The sequence below is a fragment of the Theobroma umbraticum genome, unplaced genomic scaffold, assembly GCF_002168275.2.
Source record: "Theobroma umbraticum cultivar Fairchild unplaced genomic scaffold, ASM216827v3 scaffold_86.0, whole genome shotgun sequence".
NCBI lineage: Eukaryota > Viridiplantae > Streptophyta > Magnoliopsida > Malvales > Malvaceae > Theobroma > Theobroma umbraticum.
This window is the reverse complement of record NW_018397263.1, coordinates 686,357-708,355: the sequence shown is the minus strand read 5'-3', so window position 1 is coordinate 708,355 and position 21,999 is coordinate 686,357. Positions and strand designations below refer to the sequence as shown.

Genomic DNA, 21,999 nt, shown 5'->3' with positions numbered 1-21,999 from the left:
AAAAAGCAAAATTGAATGGCACTAACTCACCTTACACTAAATTTTTGTCTCTTTTTTGCCCTTTGTTTTCCCTTTTGGGAATTGAATGAGATGAATAATTGGTTCATGGGCTGGATTATTTTATGAGTAAACTGCTTTTATATGACTAAAATATTGTGTATCAACTTTGACAAGTAACCTTGTGTGCGGCAAGTCTCTTTCTCTGCAGCAAGCTTTAGGCAGCCCACAAAAAGATGCCACGCGTTCATTGACCGAATCAAATAATACCCAAGTACGTACCTACTAAAACAAAGTCCAACTCCGTGTTCTAGGAGGAAACCATGAAGAAATTACATGCAGTTTTCCAATTGATGCTTCAATGTCTCACTGTTTAAAAACTTTGGTCCTGTGTTAACACTGAATTTGATGGAAAAGCAACTATCCTATGATATGATTGTCAACATGCATGACTCTTAGCAGGCCATGACCAGTTTATACATTTATAGAACTTTTTTCAACAACCTGACATCAGCGATGTTCATGCTTTGATGAGCAGTTTCTTGCAGTATTCTGATAACATCTTTCATCTTCATGCTTTTTTCTTAGAATGTTACTTCTTGAGCTTGCCTGGTCGATATCTTGAACTTTTAAGTGCATGCGTACGTCTTCCAGGATTGTGGGAACAGCCACTTCAATTACCCTGTCCGGAGTATTAGCCAATCTTGAGCAAAGACATGGAGGTTTAGGCCATCCTTGAACTTGTCATCGGCTGGTCTCGATCCAGTGAAGATTTTCTACGAGTAAGTATGAAGGATAAAGCAGCCTAACCAATTCAAAGAGCTCAAGATTTAATCAAGTTTATCAAATTAGCTTATCCATTGAATCTTGAGCTCTTTGAAGTGGATAGGCTGCTTTATCTTTCATAGTAGGATGCCATGGCTGAACTTGTCTCCATTATTACTTGCGATCTGATTAGCTAGCATTATGGATAAGCAACTAGCAGTATTCAAGCTTAAGACAAATTTGAAAGTCAGGTGCTGCCATGATTGTTTTCCGAGCCTGTGAATTGAACAGATGTGTAAATGAAAATTCTGGAATTTAACTAGAAAGCATATCGTTTCCATTGATTGCCATTGAACTTGCATTTTTCTAAGTCTCTCTTCTGGAACTGCCCCTTCAAGGTTCTTGAAAGGAGAGGTTAACCTTTTCAGAAAGGAAAAGAAACCAAGAAAATTTGGAGTATTTTCGGAGAGATGAAGCTAGAGGTCCCCTGGAAGCAATTACAACTCATAATTAGGTCCAAACTCACGCAGATTTCCAGCGCTAAGGATTTGGTCTGACATTTTTCTCTCTGATAGATTCTACCACTAACATGGCACTGGTATTATTGAGCGAGGTAAAGCCCATCTTAATTCAGGTTTGGCCCTTTGGATAGCTTGCTCAAACTATCCACACCCTTTTGGAAAAACATTAACCTCATGTTGTTGGCTGAAAAGATCCATTCAGAAAGCCCGTTTTGGAACAGGCTGGACTGTAGCTGGCAGAAAGGTTAGTGAACAGGTGTCTACATAAAGAAATGCCCATCTGCAACCAATCATTCGAGGCCCAGAAGTGTGTAACAATCCACATGTTTCAACTCCAAGTTTTAAGAAAAAGAACCCCACATCTTCACAATTTTTTACAGCGGGAAGAATGAGAACACTGTATGCTTCCTGTTTATCTTCACTGAGTTTCTTGAAATTTTCAAGTTGCAAGGCAACGAAACGTCTTTGTCGATTTCATTGTCTGGAATTGAACTGAAACGTTATAGCTGTCATGCTTTTACTGGCTGTAAATGTTCAGCCCACGTTACCAGAAAGATATGTTCATCCAATTTATTGCGGTCCTACAAAATTGTCTTGTTCTCAACTGAGATGCCCTTTTCATCGTTTCTCAACCGAAATTTCACATCCATTACTAGGCCAAATTAATGTTGGCTTGCTTCTTTTCCTGGACTACTGTTGTCGTTTTTGCTCATACCAGGACTCTTGTTTGCCCAAAAGCATGAATTCTAGATGTTTTTCCTCATATTTCCTCAAGGTGATTCTTATTTCATGGATGATTTCGAGTTTGGAATCTGCTGTAGTCCCCAGTTCTACAAATGCAACTGAGTCTGATCGATTGGCTTTGCTGGACTTCAAAAACCGTGTAACGCAAGATCCATTGAAGATCATGGACTCATGGAACGATTCCATTCCTTGCTGCAACTGGATTGGTGTCGCATGCAGCCCATCCAGCGGAAGAGTAGTAGTTTTAAACCTGGAGAATCATAAAGTAGTTGGCTCCATTCCACCTTCCATTGGAAACCTTACATTCCTTACTGGAATCAACCTGGGAGGAAATGGATTTCATGGTGAAGTTCCTCAAGAAATTGGACGTCTTTTGCGCCTACAGCATCTCAATTTGACACGCAATTCTTTTGGCGGGAAAATTCCTACCAATCTAACTCACTGTACAGTACTTACAGTACTTGATACTTCTTACAATGAGTTCGTTGGGCAGATTCCGGACCAGCTAAGCACATTATCAAAACTGGCAATCCTTCGTCTTACAGGTAACAGCCTTACGGGAAGAATCCCCGCTTGGATTGGTAACCTTTCTTCTCTTCATTCTCTTTTCCTGTCAATGAACAATTTACAAGGAAGCATACCTCCTGAACTTGGCCAACTGTCAGGCTTGGGATATTTTCAACTTTATGGAAATTATCTGTCTGGTATTGTTCCTCCTTCAATTTATAATGTTTCTTCCATATACTTCTTTTCTGTCACCCAAAACCAGTTGCAGGGACATCTGCCACTAGATGTTGGTCTCACCCTTCCTAACCTGGAAGTATTTGCCGGTGGTGTTAACAATTTTACAGGACCTATCCCGGTATCATTGTCAAATGCTTCTAGACTTCAAATAATTGACTTCGCTAATAATAGTCTAACTGGAACCATGCCTGGAAATCTGGGGAGCTTGCTAGGTTTAATTAGACTGAATTTTGATGATAACCAACTTGGAACCGGGGGAATTGGCGACCTGAGCTTTCTCAATTTCTTGTCTAATTGTTCTTTTCTTGAAGTGTTGGGTCTTGCCGGAAATCGTTTCGGAGGAGAATTGCCAAGCTCCATAGCTAACCTTTCAAACCTGTTGCAACGTTTAACCATGGGGGAGAATCTGATTAGTGGAAGTATCCCTATTGGGATTGGGAACCTTGTTAGTTTGTACATTCTAGGATTGGAAAGGAACTACTTCAGTGGCAGTGTTCCCACTGTTATTGGGAAGCTTCAAAAACTAGAGGAATTGGATTTGGAAGGTAACAGATTTTCAGGGTCAATACCTTCTTCATTGGGTAACTTGACTCTGTTGAATGGGCTGTATCTCCATGATAATAAATTTGAGGGTAGTATACCTCCAAGTCTTGGAAACTGCCAAAATTTGCTTGCAATAAATTTGTCAAGCAATAATCTCAGTGGCATCATACCTATGCAGATTTGGGGTCTCTCTTCCCTTGAAAAATTTTTGTCCATTTCTCATAACTTTTTGACTGGTTCACTGCCAGTAGAAGTGGGTCAACTAGACCAACTTGAAAAGCTAGACCTCTCCCAGAATAAATTGTCTGGTGAAATTCCCAAAAGCCTAGGCAGTTGTACTAGTTTAGAAAGCCTGCATTTGGAACATAACTCATTTGGAGGAACAATCCCTTTATCTTTGGAATCTCTAAGAGGTATAGAAGAAATAGATCTTTCATACAACAATCTGTCTGGGCAGATTCCTGAATTTCTTGGCAAGATTGTGTCACTCAGGCATCTCAATCTTTCTTACAACGATTTTGAGGGTGAAGTGTCACGAGAAGGCATATTGGCAAATGCAAGTGTCATTTCCATCCTTGGGAACAATAAGCTTTGTGGTGGCATCTCAGAGTTATATTTACCTCCATGCTCTACCTCAAGTTCTGGAAAATATCTTACCCTGATAATAATCTCTGTCACCATCAGTGTAGTCACGTTAATATTTCTTCTATTCTGTTCTTTTGTTACATATAATTTAGTACAGAGTCATTCCATTCCATCTTCCTCTAAGGAATGGCGATCAGGTATGTCTTACTCAGACATTCTAAAAGCAACTAATGGCTTTTCTGAAGAAAACTTGATTGGCTCTGGTAATTTTGGTTCTGTATATAAAGGAAATATTGCCAATGATGGAACAATTGTTGCGATTAAGGTATTAAACCTTCAACAGCGAGGAGCTTCTAAGAGTTTCATTGATGAATGCAATGCTTTGAGAAATGTACGACATCGAAACATCCTAAGGATTATAACCGCTTGCTCTAGTCTTGATCATCAGGGAAATGACTTCAAGTGTCTTGTATTTGATTTCATGTCCAGTGGAAGCTTATACCAGTGGCTGCATCCTGGAGGTAATGATCAGTATCAGAATAAGAAGTTGAGCCTTATCCAGAGACTGGATATAGCCATAGATGTAGCTTCTGCTTTGGATTATCTCCATCACCAATGTGAAACACCAATTGTTCACTGCGATCTAAAGCCAAGCAATGTACTCCTAGATGAAAATATGACAGCACATGTTGGTGACTTTGGATTGGCAAGGTTCTTATTTGATTCATCAGATAATCCCTCCAGCAATCAAACCATATCAATCAAGCTGAAGGGTTCCATTGGGTACATTCCTCCTGGTATGATTTCAACCTGATTAATCACATTTTATTCAATTCTTAACTATTGTTAAAGCTCAAAAACTCATGTTTGTGTGTACATTAGCACACATGAAATTGCCAAAATTCAATGACTAATTGAAATCTGTTACAAGTTGCAGAGTATGGCATAGGTAGTCAAGCTTCAATATATGGAGATATTTACAACTATGGGATACTGTTACTGGAGATGTTTACAGGTAAAAGTCCAACAGATGACATGTTCAAAGATGATCAGAGCCTTCACAATTTCGTCGAAGTAGCCTTGGCCAAACATGTCATGGATGTTGTTGACCTATCTATGCTTTCCGAAGAAGAGAACGCAGAAGAAGAGACAGAGTTGATCATGATGAGGAAACCTCATTCCCATGTCAGTGCTGCAAGCATGGTGGAAGAATTCGTAGTTCCTGTCATGAAAGTTGGACTCTCCTGTTCTGCAACATCACCAACTGAGCGGGTGATTATGACTTTTGTCATCAATAAATTGAAAGATATCAAAGACAGGTTCCTCAAATTAAAAAGAAACAATAAAAGAAGGATGAGAAGGCATTGACTATACCAAATATGCAGCTCAGGCTGCCTTAAGATTTAGCCTATTAAAAATGGAAAAAAATGTAAATATCTTTTGAGAATTTCAAAGGTTTCTTTGTAAATATATATATATATATATTTGAAATTTGATGATATATTGAAACCAGAGAGGAGTAAAGAACCTCACCTCTGGAAGAAAAAGGAAAAATCCTGGTTATCATTCTCTGATCTTTGTAAATATATAATGATGATTTGTTGATTGAGAACTAGTCAGATCAGTAAAATAGTTTTATTTGGAGTTCTTCAGGGTGTGTCAAGTATTACTCCATTGAAGTAATTGAAAAGAAAGAGGCAAAGGGTGCATGGTGATGGTGATTATAATTTATAAGTTGAATTACAAATTTACAAGAAATCATGGGAGAGAGAGGGAGAGAGAGTGACTTAGCACAAGTCATAAAGCTGATATATCAGCCACCATGTCTACCACATCTTGCAATCCCCTTGTAACATCTTTGATTTCCCATCATTCCTGTCAGGAATTTCCATCTGAGCAAAGCCATGGAGGCTGAGGCCATTGCTGAAACATGTCATCTGTTGTCTGTTGGTCCCCTTTATACTTCTAGCAGTAAGATGCCGCATATAGCTGCAGGTGTCTCCGTCTGGTGAAACCTTGGCAACCTATATTACTCCTCGAAAACGAAGTGGGAAAATCTGAGAGGACCCGTTAATCATTTTCTGGTCCAAGTTTCTTTTTCCTGAGGACCAAAACCTAACCAATGTTTAATGCTCCATTTCCATACCAGAATAAGCCACTAGAGCCCACGTCTTTAAATTTTGAGGTAAACTCAAGCCTTCAGCATTAAATAGAGCAGAAGAAATCTTCTGCCCCAAAAAGCCTAGTTCAAAAATCAAGGTGATAAAACGGTCGTCCCATGCGACCCTGGAAACTCGACTGTCAAATTCTTGGGTCATTATCAAGCAATTCCAGCGCTTGAACAAAGTTTCAACTGTATAGCATTAAAGGAAAGGTTTAAATTCAATATTCATGATGACACACTTGCACCAAAAGTCAAAACACAAAGAGGTTTAATCATCTGGACTATCTCGGTTGTTGAACTTTAAAATCTCTGGATATTTTCAGGATTGTGTGGTCCTCCAATGAGTTCTATTTCTATTTGTTTCTCTTTTACATAATTTCGAATATGGCATTATGTTCTTAATTTTGATTTTTTTTCTAGGACTTGGTATTTCCTTAAGCATGAAGCTTACTTGTTTGTTCTTTCTGGGGACTTTACTTTTGTGGATGAGTTCATGTTCGGAATCTGCAATGATGCCTGCTTTTGCAAATGAAACTGATCGATTAGCTTTGCTTGATTTCAAAAATCGGGTAACTCAAGATCCTCTCCATGTCATGGACTCATGGAACAATTCTGTTCATTTTTGCAGCTGGGTTGGCGTCACTTGCAGCCCATCGAATGGAAGAGTGGTAATTCTGAACCTGGAGGGTCAAAAGTTAGTTGGCTCCGTACCACCTTCCATAGGAAACCTTACATTCCTCACTAGAATCAACCTGGTAAACAATAACTTCCGTGGTGAAATTCCTCAAGAAATTGGTCGTCTGTTGCGCCTGCAGCATCTCAATTTGACATACAATTCCTTTGGCGGGCAAATTCCTACTAATCTAACTCATTGTACAGAACTTGCAATGATTCGTTTTGCTGAGAATGGGCTAAGTGGGCGAATTCCAGACCAGCTTGCTTCATTATCAAAGTTGACAATTCTGGAACTAGGAGCTAACAACCTTACAGGAACCATCCCAACTTGGATAGGTAACCTTTCTTCTCTTTATGGTCTTTCACTAGCACTGAATAACTTACAAGGAACCATACCTGACGAACTTGGCCGGTTATCAGGCTTAGGATTTTTTCAACTTTATGGAAATTATCTGTCTGGTATTGTCCCTCCTTCAATTTACAATATTTCCTCTATATACTACTTTTCTGTCACTCAAAACCAGTTGCAGGGACATCTACCACCAGATGTTGGTATCACTCTTCCTAAACTAGAAATATTTGCTGGCGGTGTCAACAATTTTACAGGAACCATCCCGGTATCATTGTCAAATGCTTCTAGACTTCAGATAATTGACTTTGCAGAAAATGGTCTTACTGGGACCATACCAGGAAATCTTGGAAACCTTGGAGATATGATTAGACTAAATTTTGATAATAACAAACTTGGAACTGGGAAAATTGGTGACCTAAGCTTTTTCGATTCCTTGACTAATATTTCTGCTCTAGAAGTATTAGGTCTTGCTGGGAATCGTTTTGGAGGAGAACTGCCTAGCTCCATAGCCAACCTTTCAGACAAGTTGAAAATTTTTACCATAGGATGGAATCTGATTCACGGAAGCATCCCTATTGGCATTGGAAACCTTGTTAATTTGTACTCTCTAGAAATGGAAGGCAACCAATTAGAAGGTACCTTACCTGATGTTCTTGGGAAGCTTCAAAACTTAGAGGGACTGCATCTGAATTATAATAGATTTTCAGGATCAATGCCATTTTCACTTGGAAATTTAACTGCATTAACTGGGCTCTTTATGGACGAGAATAGATTTGAGGGAAGTATACCTCCAAGCCTGGGAAACTGCCAAAATTTGCTAGTGCTAAATTTTTCTGGCAATAATCTTAGTGGCACCATACCTAGAGAGATTCTGGCTCTTTCTTCCCTTTCAATTTCTTTGTCCATGTCTCATAACTCTTTGAGTGGCTCACTTCCAGTTGAAGTTGGTAACCTGAACAATCTTGTGGAGTTAGACCTAGCAGAGAACAGACTTTCAGGTGAGATTCCTAGCAGCCTTGGTAGTTGTTTTAGTTTAGAACGCCTGTATTTGGACGGTAATGCATTTGAAGGAACAATTCCTTTATCTTTGAAGTCTTTAAGAGGTCTAGAAGAAATAGATCTTTCGCGCAACAACCTGTCTGGGCAAATTCCCGAGTTTCTCAGCAAGATTTTATTTCTCAAGCATCTCAATCTTTCTCATAATGATTTTGAAGGTGAAGTGTCACATGCAGGCATATTTGGAAATGCAAGTGCCTTTTCTGTAGTTGGAAACAATGAGCTCTGTGGTGGTGTCCAGGATTTACATTTACCCACATGCACCAGAAAAAGTCCTGGAAGACGTCTTGCCCCCAAGGTGGTGATCCCAGTAACTGGTGCAGTCATATTTGTTGTTCTTCTTCTCTGTTCCTATGCTTCATATCATCGAGTAAGAAACCCGAGGAGTCAATCCAATGCATCATTCTCGAAGGAATGGCAATTATGTATGTCTTACTCAGATATTGTAGAAGCAACTGCTGGCTTCTCTGAAGAAAATTTGATTGGTTCGGGTAGTTTTGGTTCGGTATATAAAGGAACTATATCCACAGATGAAACAGTTGTTGCGATTAAGGCATTAAACCTTCAACAGCAAGGAGCATCTAGGAGTTTCATTGATGAATGCAATGCTTTGAGAAGTGTGCGACATCGCAACCTCCTCAAGATCATAACTGCTTGCTCTACTGTTGATCATCAAGGAAATGACTTCAAATGTCTTGTATTTGAGTTTATGCCTAATGGAAATCTAGATCAGTGGCTGCATCCTGGAGGTAATGACCAGTACCAAAGTATGAGATTGAGCCTTATCCAGAGACTGAATATAGCCATCGATATTGCTTCTGCTTTGGATTATCTTCATCACCATTGTGTCACACCAATTGTTCATTGCGATCTAAAGCCAAGCAATGTGCTCCTTGATGAAAATATGACTGCACATGTTGGTGACTTTGGACTGGCAAGGTTCATCTTTGATTCATCAAGTAATGCCTCCAGGAGTCAGACTATGTCAGTCAGGCTAAAGGGTTCCATAGGGTACATTCCTCCAGGTATGATTTTCATGTTGATGGATCACTGTTACTTCATAATTAACAATTTCTATAAGAATAAATCAGGTAACCATAGGCAAAAGTAGTTCAAAATTTTTAATTTTCAACCTTTAAACAACTTAAACAATTTACTGCATTGAAATATGTTTGTTGGTACATAAATACAAAGATGGCTAATTGTGGTCTATTACAAGCTGCAGAATATGGCATGGGTGGCCAAGTTTCCATACATGGAGATACCTACAGTTATGGAATTCTGTTACTGGAGATGCTTACAGGCAAAAGACCAACTGATGACAGCTTTGAAGATGATCTCGGAATTCGTGAGTTCGTTGACAGGGCTTTGCCTGGACATGTCATGGATATTGTTGACAGATCAATGCTTTTTGAAGAAGAAAATGTTCACAAAAAGGTCAGGGGAAACGGAGAAGATTGTGTAGAAGAGAGGGCGTTAATTAAAAACCAGAATTCTCATGTCAGTTCCATAAGGAGAAAAGAAGAATGTTTGGTTTCAATGATGAAAATCGGACTCTCCTGCTCTGCAACATTGCCAAGTGAGCGAATGACTATGACTGTTGTTGTGAACAACTTGCTTGATATCAAAGCCACGTTAGTTGCAATATCTGGTTTTTGATTCTGCTCAGAGCTTGGTTACCAATGTTCATGGAGTTTGCCGCCAAGAAAGCGGAGAAGAAGACAATCACGTGCTACTGATTCACATGACCTTTTATTTTTTGTTTAAGTTGTATCTATTTCCAGCCTTTTAAGTTGCCTTCCATTTCATGTCTCTAGTGTTTGTTTTTTAGTTAGTTTCCTTTTGCGGTTGTATAGGAATTGTAGTTTATCCACCTTGCATGGTGGATTAGTGACTTTATCCCACACATAGCCAACTGCTGAAGACGTTTGTAGCAGTTGAATGACCAGGTGCTTAGTTTCCACCAATAGGATAACTACCTTTCAGCATTTTGTATTAAACTATATATATATATATATATATATATATATATGTTCCAATTAAATGAAACTGTGTGCAGCACCTATCTTCTTCATTTTGTAGTTTTCTTCTCTCAGCAAAATGTAACTTTTATCTTAGAAAATATTTTCTTTGAAAAAGTTTAACAATGTTCCTTGGATTGAAATTGCAGAAGTAATTGAAAAACAACAATGTCTTTGCTCTACAAAGTGCAACCAAGTCCATAGATTTTTGGCAGTTATTGACTTTATGTATTCTCTAATACTTTCGGACAATAATATCAGACAATCTCTGTGTTCGGACACGTTTTTTTTTTTTTGTTCTCAACATTGGGTCAAAAAGAACAAGGTTTAAGGTAAATTTGATTGCCTGGGAGTAGAATCCTGTCTTGAACTCCAAAATATGAGAATCTGCTTTGGATTTTTTTTACACTGATACTCTTTTTGTTGGTGGTTTGGATCTTGAGCTAAGGGTCTGAACCAGAGTTTCCAATTCCATTTACAAAATCCCAGACCCTTGCAACAGAATTGTAACCGTCTCAGAGATTTGGAAGTCTATACATGAAATCATAAATCTAGAATAGAAGAATTTCATTTCTAAATGGTGTTTCATCTTTGTGCCATGTCAGATCCAAGAAGAAGACCTCTGACCAGCTGCAATTCTTTGATAACATCACCAAGTTTCTTTCTCTCTCTGGGTTGTTCCATTGAACAAGCAATTCCCGGTTGATTCTGGAAGGGCTCCAGTAAAGCGATTGTGACCAATATTCAGGACTCTCAAATTAGGAAGAGTAAAGCCCAAGTTTGATGGCAGATTTCCATGGAGTTGATTAAATGGCAAAGTAAATATGGTTATAGATGATAAGTTGAATATTGAGGGAGGAACAATACCAGTTAACCGATTCAAGCCAAGGCCAAGAAAATATAATGTCTTTAACTGTCCCAGGGCATCTGGTATGCTTCCCTCGAAGCTGTTAACTGAAAAGGACAGAGACCTAACAGAAGAAAGGTCGCCTAAAGAAGCTGGTATTGGTCCACTGAGATTGTTGTAGTGGAGCTGGAATCTCTCAAGGTTCTGCAATGACCCAAGCTGATATGGGATCTTTCCAATCAACTTGTTGAACCCCAAACGAAGCATAATGAGGTTAGAACAGCCAGATAGATTGGCTGGGATCTCTCCTTGAAAGGAGTTGTTGGAAAAATTCAGGTACCTGAGCCTACTTAGGCGGCCAACTTCTGGCGGAATTTCACCGTGAAAGTAGTTCTGTTCAAGGCTGATACCTCGAAGAAAGGTGAGGTTCCCTACAGAAGGAGAGAGAGAGAACCTACCAAATCATGATAACTAAGGTTCAAGGTGATTACTCTTTGATGCCGGTGACCGCAAATGACTCCACTCCAGTTGCAGAAATGGAGAGAATCATTCCAGGAGCTCGTTAACCCAAGTGGATCGTGAGTCATCTGAGCCTTGATGGCGAGTAAAGCTAGCCAGTCTGTCTCATTTGCATGCAAAGTGGTAGCTGCAAGCACAGCAGAACGTGAATGCAGCCAATTGATGATACATAACAGAAGCAATGTATTAAAATTGAACAGCAATAAGAAATTCGGAACTGGTTTCTTGTATAAAAGTGAACACGACAGCAACATGATTGGTTTGAAATGAACTCTCGCTTGAGTATGGAAAATCAGATTGCTAGGAGAGATGGCTCTAAAACAACTTGGAGGGAAGGGCCATTATTTATAGGAATATTTGTCTAACAATAGAGGTTGGTCGGTCTTATCCTTGCACTGACAATGTTACCCTCGGTCATTAAAAAATATTAAACAAAAAAACAGAAAGAAAAAAGGATCTAAACTCCATTCTTCTGATACAGTCAATTATTGCTTGAAGAATATGGTGGTTCTCTTGCAAGTTGCAAGTATCATAGTTTAGTCAATGTAATACCTCGTTCTTTGGAGCTAATCAAATATAAATCGTGTAAAAAATTATAACAAATGGCAACGTGGGAGATCATAAAATTCAGTAAGGTATGATTAATTGTAATACCAAGGCATTTTTCTTTAGACATGATGATTGAGCCCAAGGCTTTGAGGAAGAGATTTTGCGCATGGGATAAGGATTTGGACCTCAACCAATGACTTCAGTTCTATGAGCTTGACTAGCAATGCAATCTTATTATTAAAAGACAATGCTTTTGCAAGTTGCAAAGTAATATACTCTTTTCAGTAGGGGTAGAACAATCTCTACCAATGTAAGACATGGCACTTTGAAGGTTATAGGTAAGTTGACATTATAAAATTTAAGAAGGTGAGATTGATAGTTCTATACATTTTGGATAAGATGATTGCGGCTGAGGCTATGAGAACAGGTTTATGAATGGGTTAAAGGGTTTGGACCTGAACCAATGGCATCAGTTCTGGGTGCCTGAATGAGGATGCGGTTTGATCATTAGAAGAAAACAGGAGTAGAAGGAAATGACAGAGTGATAAACCTACCACGCCAAGGAATTAACAGTGGATTATGTCCATATGGTCAAATTTTTGGATTTTGAAGCACCCGAACAAGAAGGGTACACGCGTTGCAGGTTGTCAGCTCTTTTTGAGTAAAACAAACCTTGAAGTCAACCTCGTGAGTGAATGAATGGCAATCCGGTCCATTCCCTTCGAAGGGAAAGGCCTATCTAGCTAGTTGCTAGCTACCATGCAAAAACTTGACTGAAAAACGGACAAAACGTGGAGGACCATTCTACTCCAGGCAGCTGACAATGGCTCCGAAGGTATTCGTCTCAACGCTGATTGTGACAGTAACCGTCGGCTAACAAGGACTGCCCTTGAATCCTGATAGGAGCAAGTTCTTCCAATCTGTGGAGAGTCACTGATATTATGACAAGGATCCCAGAACTAGGCTGAAAACCCAGACCGCTTCAGGCCTAAGTTGTCTCAATTGGAAGCCCGTGATGAAAGACCCAAAGCCTGGTCAGCTAACCAATTCTGGGTATTGGTCTGAATAAACGAATATGTCGACTTCTCAGAATCTTGTAAATTGCAATCCATGCCTACGCAAGAAGTGAACAAAAAACGATGAACGAAATTGGGTCAATCGAGTGGTGTCGAAATGTTACCATTATGTACCAATAAGGGCATTGGATTAGCTTTGGAAATCGGTTTTGGCTGGATAATTGTGGTCAGTGTTAGACAAAGCTTTATTGGCTGATCCCTGGAATGCCTTTTTTAAAACTCGTGACCCAAAGCAGCAGAAATTTCAGAATTTTCTTGGCCACAAATGGAGCACCCTAGCTGGAATCCTCCAGAAAAGTTTAATCATCCTATAAGCTCACATTTTTAATTTAAAAAATTTATATTTATATATATAAAATTAAGCTGATCACTTATTAATGTAAAATTTTTAATATTCTATTTTGTTCAATTATATTGCATTAGCTTCTTAATATTAAAGAAAAGAAACTCTTACATTGATTGAAGCCTATTTCAATTTTCATATTTATCATAGAAGCCTCACGTTAGTAAAAATTTTAAATTTTTAATATTATTTATTTCTAATTTATATTTTTAATTTAAAAATATACTTATTAAATAATAAAAAGTACATATTTATATGTTTAAAATTCACTTCATCATGGTAGCAAATTTTATTAATAATAATTCACATAATTAAATGTATTAAATTTTTGTTATATGACATAATTATATTTAATAATAATTAAATTCTCGTGATTAAATATATTTGTTATTATAAGAAAATTAATGTAAAGTATAAAAGCAAGACAGATGTCACCGCCAATCTTTTAAATCGAACGGTGGGGATCAAGACAGGGCCTCTCGAAACGCTGGAAACAGTTGCCAGCGGTTGGGAATTGGAGATTGTCACGTTCGGAATGAAGAGCCAGATTCAAACTCAACTCCATGGCGATACGTGTCGAATGCCACGTGGCATCGGATCCGATCCCCTTTATCCTGATCACGGCCCACGCATTAACATTAGAGAACTCACCTAATGTTCCAGAATGACCACCAGAAGCGGATTGCTAGTACTATTTAGGAAACACAGCAGACAAAACAGTGTATCTTTGATGAGCAAAACTTGAAGCTTTTAGAGACACAGAGAGAGAGAGTTTCAGTTTGGAAACTGGAAGTGATGAAAACCTTGACGAGTTCTTGCTCCAAGGCAATCATTGACAAGCATAGAGATAAAGGGTTGTCTTGTTTTAATGATCTTTCTCTTAACAGAGCTGAAGTATGCTTGTTCCCTTCCAAAAAGCTTGTGAGAATCCGGCTCTTGCATTTGCCTTCTGTGCAACACAGGCGCCTGCAGCCTGTTTTGTCATCTTCTTCCTTGTCACCAGACTCACAGGCATGTACCCTTTTTATCTCTTTTGGTTTTTCCTTATTATTTCTTCAAGGTTTTGAATGGTTTTGGTTTCTGGAAACTTGAATTCTTGTTGTTTGTTGTTGAGGCAGCTCGTTGCATGATTCCCAAGTTTTCATTCGAAGTTACTGCTCTTTGCTTTTCTTTTTTCCATGTGATTCGAGGCCAGTGTGGCAGTGACTGCCTTTTCAATATTTTAAGGAATCTCATGGACTGTCTGGTTCTAAAAAGGAGTTATAGACAATATAATAATCTATTCCTGGTTCCTTTAACAATTTCTTTCAAATTCAAGAAAAGGATTAACTTGTACTGAAGTTAGGTTTCAATTGGTAAATTTTCTTCATGTAGGTGGACTTTGGGACAGCAGAAACTCAACCTGCAGAAGACAGTAAGATCTCGTAGCACTTTTAACTATTTGTTATTATTGAGTATTCTGAGTCACATCTCAACATCTCTGATGCGCAGATCCATCAAAGACTGTTCATGTCAAATTCCAGTTACAGAAAGAGTGCTCCTTTGGGGAGCATTTTCTCATTGTAGGGGATCATCCTATGTTAGGCATATGGGATCCTGAGAGTGCTATTCCACTGAATTGGTCAGAAGGACATGTTTGGACAGTAGAGCTGGTAAGGAGGAACTTAGGAAGAATGTGAATTATATTCTTGTTGAAGGCTATATTCATGAGATCTCTTGCTTTGTGCTTTGCTTAGGACATACCTGTTGGAAAATCAATCCAGTACAAATTCGTTCTGCAAACAAGCACTGGGAACCTTTTGTGGCAACCTGGCCCTGATCGGATATTTAAATCCTGTGAAACTGAGAATACAATCATCGTTAGTGAAGACTGGGAAGAAGCTGAATATCAGAAATTAATTGAGGAAGAACCATCAGCTAATCAAGATGGACCTGTTCTTGATTCAGAGGTGGCAATTGTTGCAGAGAACTTGACAGCTCCAAAGGAGGAATTAGTTTCTGACATGGAGCTGGTATCAGAAACTGATAGTATCACCAATCTAGAAAAGGAGCCATTACAAGCATTTTCAGAAGAACTAACCACTAGCAGTGGTGCTTCTTCACTAGAGACGCCCTTGGCCATTGTTGCGGAGAATATTAGTTACCGAACTGAAAACTTCGTAGCAAATGTACATAATGTAGCGTTCGGTGTGAAGAGGACTAACTACCCCAATGATGAAGCTTTGGCTACTTCAAATAAGAATCCTTTGGTAGCAGAGGACCTTGGAAATATCGGCAGAGTAGAAACAGTCCAGAACCCAGCAACTGCAGATGTTGAGGGAAATCTGGTTGTACATGAAGGTAGTCCTGTTCTGGTACCTGGCTTGACTCTGTTAGATACAGTGTCAACTGAAGAAGCAATTTTGGATGAAGATGAGAAGAATAGTACTACTGAGGCATCAATTGAAGTTAATGAAGCTAATTATCAGAAAATGCCAGAGGTAATTGCCTGATGAGTGTGATGCTCTGTCCTTTGTTTTTCCTTTTGCCTCTCTTCCATTTCTCTAGTACTGTCACCTAGCAAGAAATAAAAACCTCATTCCCATGTATTAAGAATTCCCATCTTCCAGTTATCTGGTTTCAGCTCGTATCTTCTTTTCATGATGTGTAATCAGCAATGCAGCTCTTTCAATGCTCACCAATGAAGTATTGCAGATTAATCACTTAGAAAAATGGCATATAAATCATCACAAACTGGGACAAGGAAAGCCTTAACATATAATAAATCACATCTCCCCTTTCTACTATCCACTCATATACTGATATGCAACAAAACTTTGCTGCAGATGAGAATGTTCAATCTAAGATTTAACTCCACTACCTAGACCTAACTCAAATGACATAATTGTTTTGAGTCACCAATGATGCAATGTTGCATATCCAGTTATTCTAATATACGAAGCCCCAAACGAAAAAGGAAAGCCTTTGCTTCTCAAACGGGAACAGAATTATCAGTTACTTGCCCAATTTTGACAATCTGTGATGCTGTGATATGTTGCTGAATGCTAATGTGGGATGTACTTTAGGAAGATATCGTTAAGACAACATGTGATTCTCCCCTTGCATAATCTGACATGGCTGTTGCTATTGCAGATGATATTTTTATGTCTTTTCCTTTTCTTTAAATTTTTTTAACTGAAACTTAATAATATTCAGTTAGGTGAGAAGCAAGAACCTGAAGGTGAACCACAGGAAGAAAAACCAACTGCAGTGTCCAAGGATGAGGAGGAACCTACTGCAGTGTCCAAGGATGAGGAGGAACAGCTTGATAACCGACACATTCAGAGCCCCCAACTAGCCAGAGAACAGTCTGATCCAGATACTTTTCAAAGTAATGTCTTGCAAAGTGATGTCCAGTGGGGTCATAAAACACTTAAGAGGCTTCTGAACAGTTTAAGATTTCTATAACTCATCTAGACTAAAACAAGCCTGTTTCCTTGTTTCATTGGTTTTAAATTCTAAAAGTGGCCAGGAAAATGAAGTGGGAGGGTTAGCCATGGTGGTGCTGTTACTATGTACATACAACCCCTGCTTTCTTGATTCTGTTGTTATGTATTCTACCATGTGAGGATCCTTGAATTTTGTATCTGTTTCACAATGTACTGTATTTATACCAGGAGATCATTTACGTACTCGCATAGTAGGAGTGCTGCTACAATTCCATTAGGGTCATATCCTGATGTTCTTAAATCTTAGTTCAAAGGTTCTGTTTATTTCTAATCTTTCCTTGGCTTGGCTGCAGATATGGCTTGAGATACCAAATCAATCTCGTTCTATCTCTGCTATCATATGAAGAACATAGCATCATTCTGTTTTTTAACCTTATTGCGGTAGGTAACCTCGAGACAAGAGAATCAAAGAAGGCGTACGTCAAGGAGTACCTGAATTCCCTGCATCTCCATGTCCAGCTACTGAGAGACAATCTGTTCAAAACCCAAGCTAGATTCCTACTTGGGAAGGCAAATTTCACATCCTTCAAAGTCCATACGTTTTTGGTTGACTACTCCACCATATGCTTAAACCCAAGCATTACAGTAAGCAACAACTCTCAGAATCTAGTATTCTTGTTTAATAATATAGTATTAATCTTACAAATGGTTTCCAGAAAAAGTATTATTGCAATGGAAGATCCTTTAATGACCCTTTTTTCTGTATCATTTTGTTATAATGAAAATATCTGTTCTTTGTTTAATAGTCAATTGACAAACTGGAGATTTGATGCCTGCAACAGGATGAGAACTGGCCCAATTTTTCACCAACAAACCAAGTTAATATCTTCAACTGATTTTTTACACAATCTGACTTGCTCAATCAGTTGAACATTTTGCTTAAAGTTATTACTCTATATGGTTGGATTCCTATTTAGCACCAAAATGCCTCATTTTATCACAAAAGACAATGAATTTCTAAGAAAAATTCATAAGAAATTTGCTGCCTGACCAAAAAGATTCCTAAGTTCTGCAACATGATTTTGGAGTAGGTACATTTCTGCACAAATATTGTTGGAGAACAAGAGATGCAGTGTCAAGTAATAACTTTCTGATTTTTCAGTTTTTCTTCCTCTAATTCTATGCTGATTCAACGTATCAGTTCAGTAACTGCGAATGTAAAATGTAACAGATATCGATGCAAGATTCCTTTGCGCGAGCACCAGAATCGACATTCAAAGATAAGAGATGCCAAATCTGCTAATTCAAAGCAGAGGAGCATTTTGATCTGAGCATCAGATCAAAGAAACTAGTTTTGTTCATTGAAATTGTGACATTTACAAAGCTAAAGTAACCCGTTACAACATCTAAGGTAAAGCTGTGACTGCAAACATACACAGAAAAAGGAATAAAAGACCTACCACCAAAGAAAGACGTATCACAAGTACTGCTATATCATCTTACAACAGCTCCGAGCCAAAGGAGGGAAAGCAAACACGAGCTCCAAGCAAACTAGGTTCTAAGATAGAGTTACAAGAAAAAGATGGAAATTTACTCCAACACAACATATCATTCCCTCCTTTGAGAATTAAAATTGTTCTGCTTGCACAGTTCCTGATACGGGTTAAAATATTCTTGCCACTTCGAGAACTGCCTTTTCAATGTCTTGTATGCTTCTAATTCCTGTGACATAAAGTTCATGGCAGGAACATCAAACTTCAACTCAATGAGAGATAGATCATCAAATAGTTCCAGCCCAACATTAGCCATTGTGACAATAGAATCAGCCTCCTTCTCATGGACTTTGGTAATCATGGTAATAAATTTCTCATCTTTATACATATAGTTTCCCTGCAGTTGACCTGTGCTAGATGGCTCACCTCCCACTGGATGGTATAAGAAGAACGGTTTCGGCCTTTGAGAGTCCAACCACATCTCATCTCTGTCATCAGCAAGAGAGATGGCTTCGTCATTGTTAAACAAGCTAGAATCTGATACAGCCATTTCTGCAGCAACCTGCATGACTTCATTGCACCGAAGGCCAAGTTCCACCTCTGATGAATATTCACACATGTTCTCCGAATCAGGACAGCCATTACGAAACTCATGAAGGGTAAGTAGAACAGGAAGTGGAAGAACAGGACCCACAAGTGAATCATCAGGCCACACTTTATGTGACCACTTAGTACTGCAGCCTGAGGGCTTCCTTAATAGGAAAGGAGGTAACTGAGGTAGGTCTGGAACAACTGAAAATTTCAAAGGCATTGTATTGTCATCAAACGGTGCATCAAATAGCTCAGAGTAGCCAGAGAAAGCCAGTTGTAAAAGTTCCAAAGGTAAGGTTGCCCACATTTGCCTTGAAGCAACTTCACATATGCTTGTTGGCGAGTTAATGTCATTAAAAACAATGGCAAGTGGAGGAGAGGACCTGAATCGACCAAATCCACAGACCTTCAACTTCTCACACAAAATTTCATGAAAGTCTAGACCGAAAGATTCCTTCTCCAAAGGACCCTTGCAAGACTTCATCTTGGAATCTAGGACTTCAGCAAGATTTCCATTCAAATACCCACGAAGATAGTCAAGATTCAAATACTTAAATTTTTTAGGAAATTTGTATTCATCATCGCCCAAAGAGTATAGCAAGCTATCCTCAAAATTCAACAATGGTTCTCTGTGACCTACATCTAATTTCTGCACCAAATCCCAAGAGGCACAATATCTTTGAGTTTCAATCTTTCCTGAAGACATTAGCCTAATCAAAGTAAAACCTCCAAATTCATCAGACTCACACACCAATTCAGAGATATCCCTATTCAAAATTCCAAATCCCAGGACAATATCTTTCTTCTGCTGCCAATCAACCCATTCAGGAAGAGCACCCTTCGAAAATTCTTCTCTAACAAGACAACTTCCACAATGACACTCTCGACTTGACAATAAGAGATCTGAAGGAAAATCCCACGCCAAAAATGGTTTGCAAAACTTTGTAATCTCCGAAGCAGTGGATCCTTCACTGGCTGGAGAAGGCCCATAACAGAACAGCCTAAACTCACAATTCCAAAACGATCCCAATATTATGCAAAAACCTGATTCAGTTGCCCACTGGTTCCTATCATCCCTTGATTGTGATCGCAATTCCGATAACCTAAACACATGAATATAGCATGGATTATCAAGATTATGAGCCCAACGCAACAGTGGCATCATTGGTTTACGCACATCACAAAGAACCAGTAGACTACGGGAAGCCAAAACAAATTGAAACCCATCAGCACCTGCTCTAGAAAACGCTAGGAACTGATCCTCTTCACCGACAGTATATGGGCTCAACATCTCAACCTTAGCTAAACAAATTAAGTTACATTGGTCAAGCCTATTATCAACTAAAAAGACAGCATCTGAGCGGGCAACAATCAAAATCCTAGGATGCCAACTAAACTCAACACCCAACCATTTATAATTCTCTGAACCACTCGAATCATCCCATAAAACTCTCAATTTACTCCCTTTAAAATAGGCATTGGGTATTTGACAATTAATATCAGACTCTAAATCAAAAAGGAACAATGCACCATTCTGTAGCAAAACCATACTTTCTTGAGGTAAATGCGGACTGAAACAAGCACTGACAATCGAGGAACTCTTGAACAACTTACAACCCAAGTAATCCAAAGCAGGGCTTTTGCTAGACTTAACAAATTTAACAGAATACCAATGAACAGAATACAAAGTACAAGCCATTAAATACCCAACAACAGAATCACCTGAATTTTCCTCGAAATCGTCATCGTCTACTGGGTTCACCAAAATCCTCAGTATTTTGTGATTGCAGTGGTTGTCTGAAATCAAGATGTCACCATCCCGATCACCCAGAAACTTGAAATCGTTGTCCTGGACGAGAACAGCGAAGAACCCAATCCGGTCATGGTTGGCGCCAGTCGTGAAGAAGACGACAACAATGTTTTGGTCGGGGCAGTGGAGAAGGTGGAGGCGATTGTGCAATAAAAAGGAAGAAGAAGCGGAGTCATCATAGAAGGACTCGAGGCCGAAGCGGGAAGCAATAGAGGAAGAAGTGGAGTAAGGGACAGAAGAAGTGGAGAGGAATCGAGAGAAAGAAAGGCGAGAAGGAGGAGGGAGGAGGGGAGGGAAAAGAGAGGGAGAAGAGAAAAGGGTTTTAGGAAAGGTTCTGGGTTTTGGGATGAAGAAAAGAGGACCAGGCGAAACAGAAGAGAGGAGAAGCGGCGGGTCCAAGGATTTACCTATAGGGAAATAAGATTTCCACTCCTCTGATAACTCCATCCTTGTTCTGGGCTATGGCGGAAACCTGAGAGCGAGAGGGAAAATTTGCAGTGCCTTGACAATTTATAGCAATTCTTGAATCAAATTATTCAAAATTCCTTAACCGTATCGTTAATTCCACTAAGTGTGATATCTTCAACCTATGTATTGTAAATTAACAAGCATTCCTTCCATGAATTTTCCTCCTCTAAGAAGAATAAACAGTATGAATAATATCACCGCCCAGTGCATTGGAAATTAATTATATAATATTTGTTACTCCTACATCTAACATAAAAATATTAAATAATATCATCACTTTATGTATTAAAAATTAATAAATTATCTAATAATTATTATTTTTAAAATTTTGATAAAAAATTTTAATATATATCAATTCACGCCTATAAATCTAAAAATCATCTCTTATTTACTTGAAAACATTCTTTACACGTCAAGTCATTAACGCAAATTTTCTCACTCATTCATCACCATTATCTACATACTTCATCCATTGAAGCACCAACTATAGCATTGAAATCAAATAAAATTTAACTCTAATATCATTTTCTCACAAAATCATTATTTAATCTCCAAAAAACTTAATCTATCCAAACGAAAAAAACCTACAGACTTGTAAAAACAAAACTGTTTTTTCACCTATTCGATATAAGATTTCGTAACAAAAACACTTCCTAGAAGACCTTTTAAAGTTATTAGGTATGGCTAAAATGGAATTAGCAAATATCA

At 38.6% G+C, this 21,999-nt stretch overlaps 4 protein-coding genes across 6 annotated transcripts; 3 read left to right on the top strand and 1 right to left on the bottom strand.

The window, feature by feature from the left end:
• The first annotated feature begins 361 nt into the window (after positions 1 to 361).
• On the top strand, positions 362 to 5,694 carry LOC110420828 (LRR receptor-like serine/threonine-protein kinase EFR). Its single transcript, XM_021434204.2, has 2 exons — positions 362 to 4,696; positions 4,837 to 5,694. Exons 1-2 carry the CDS (start codon positions 1,795 to 1,797, stop codon positions 5,265 to 5,267), a joined length of 3,333 nt encoding a protein of 1,110 aa, XP_021289879.1. The 5' UTR covers positions 362 to 1,794; the 3' UTR covers positions 5,268 to 5,694.
• A 646-nt stretch (positions 5,695 to 6,340) lies between these two features.
• LOC110420936 (putative receptor-like protein kinase At3g47110) lies at positions 6,341 to 10,213 on the top strand. Of its 2 annotated transcripts, XM_089784236.1 has the most exons (3): positions 6,341 to 8,088; positions 8,323 to 9,171; positions 9,372 to 10,213. In XM_089784236.1, the coding sequence occupies exons 1-3, from the start codon at positions 6,456 to 6,458 to the stop codon at positions 9,803 to 9,805; spliced, it is 2,916 nt and encodes a 971-aa protein (XP_089640362.1). In that variant the 5' UTR covers positions 6,341 to 6,455; the 3' UTR covers positions 9,806 to 10,213. The 2 variants fall into 2 exon arrangements, with proteins under 2 accessions (XP_089640362.1, XP_089640361.1); XM_089784235.1 differs by having other exon boundaries at positions 6,342 to 9,171.
• Positions 10,214 to 14,051: 3,838 nt separating this feature from the next.
• LOC110420581 (Carbohydrate-binding-like fold) lies at positions 14,052 to 18,074 on the top strand. Of its 2 annotated transcripts, XM_021433950.2 has the most exons (6): positions 14,052 to 14,512; positions 14,876 to 14,915; positions 14,993 to 15,153; positions 15,238 to 15,981; positions 16,697 to 16,871; positions 17,283 to 18,074. In XM_021433950.2, the coding sequence occupies exons 1-6, from the start codon at positions 14,297 to 14,299 to the stop codon at positions 17,291 to 17,293; spliced, it is 1,347 nt and encodes a 448-aa protein (XP_021289625.1). In that variant the 5' UTR covers positions 14,052 to 14,296; the 3' UTR covers positions 17,294 to 18,074. The 2 variants fall into 2 exon arrangements, with proteins under 2 accessions (XP_021289625.1, XP_021289624.1); XM_021433949.2 differs by lacking the exon at positions 17,283 to 18,074 and having other exon boundaries at positions 14,053 to 14,512; positions 16,697 to 17,172.
• A 143-nt stretch (positions 18,075 to 18,217) lies between these two features.
• LOC110420579 (TATA box-binding protein associated factor RNA polymerase I subunit C) lies at positions 18,218 to 21,947 on the bottom strand. The gene has a single exon (XM_021433941.1). The coding sequence runs from the start codon at positions 21,268 to 21,270 to the stop codon at positions 18,538 to 18,540; it is 2,733 nt and encodes a 910-aa protein (XP_021289616.1). The 5' UTR covers positions 21,271 to 21,947; the 3' UTR covers positions 18,218 to 18,537.
• Between the last annotated feature and the right edge of the window lie 52 nt (positions 21,948 to 21,999).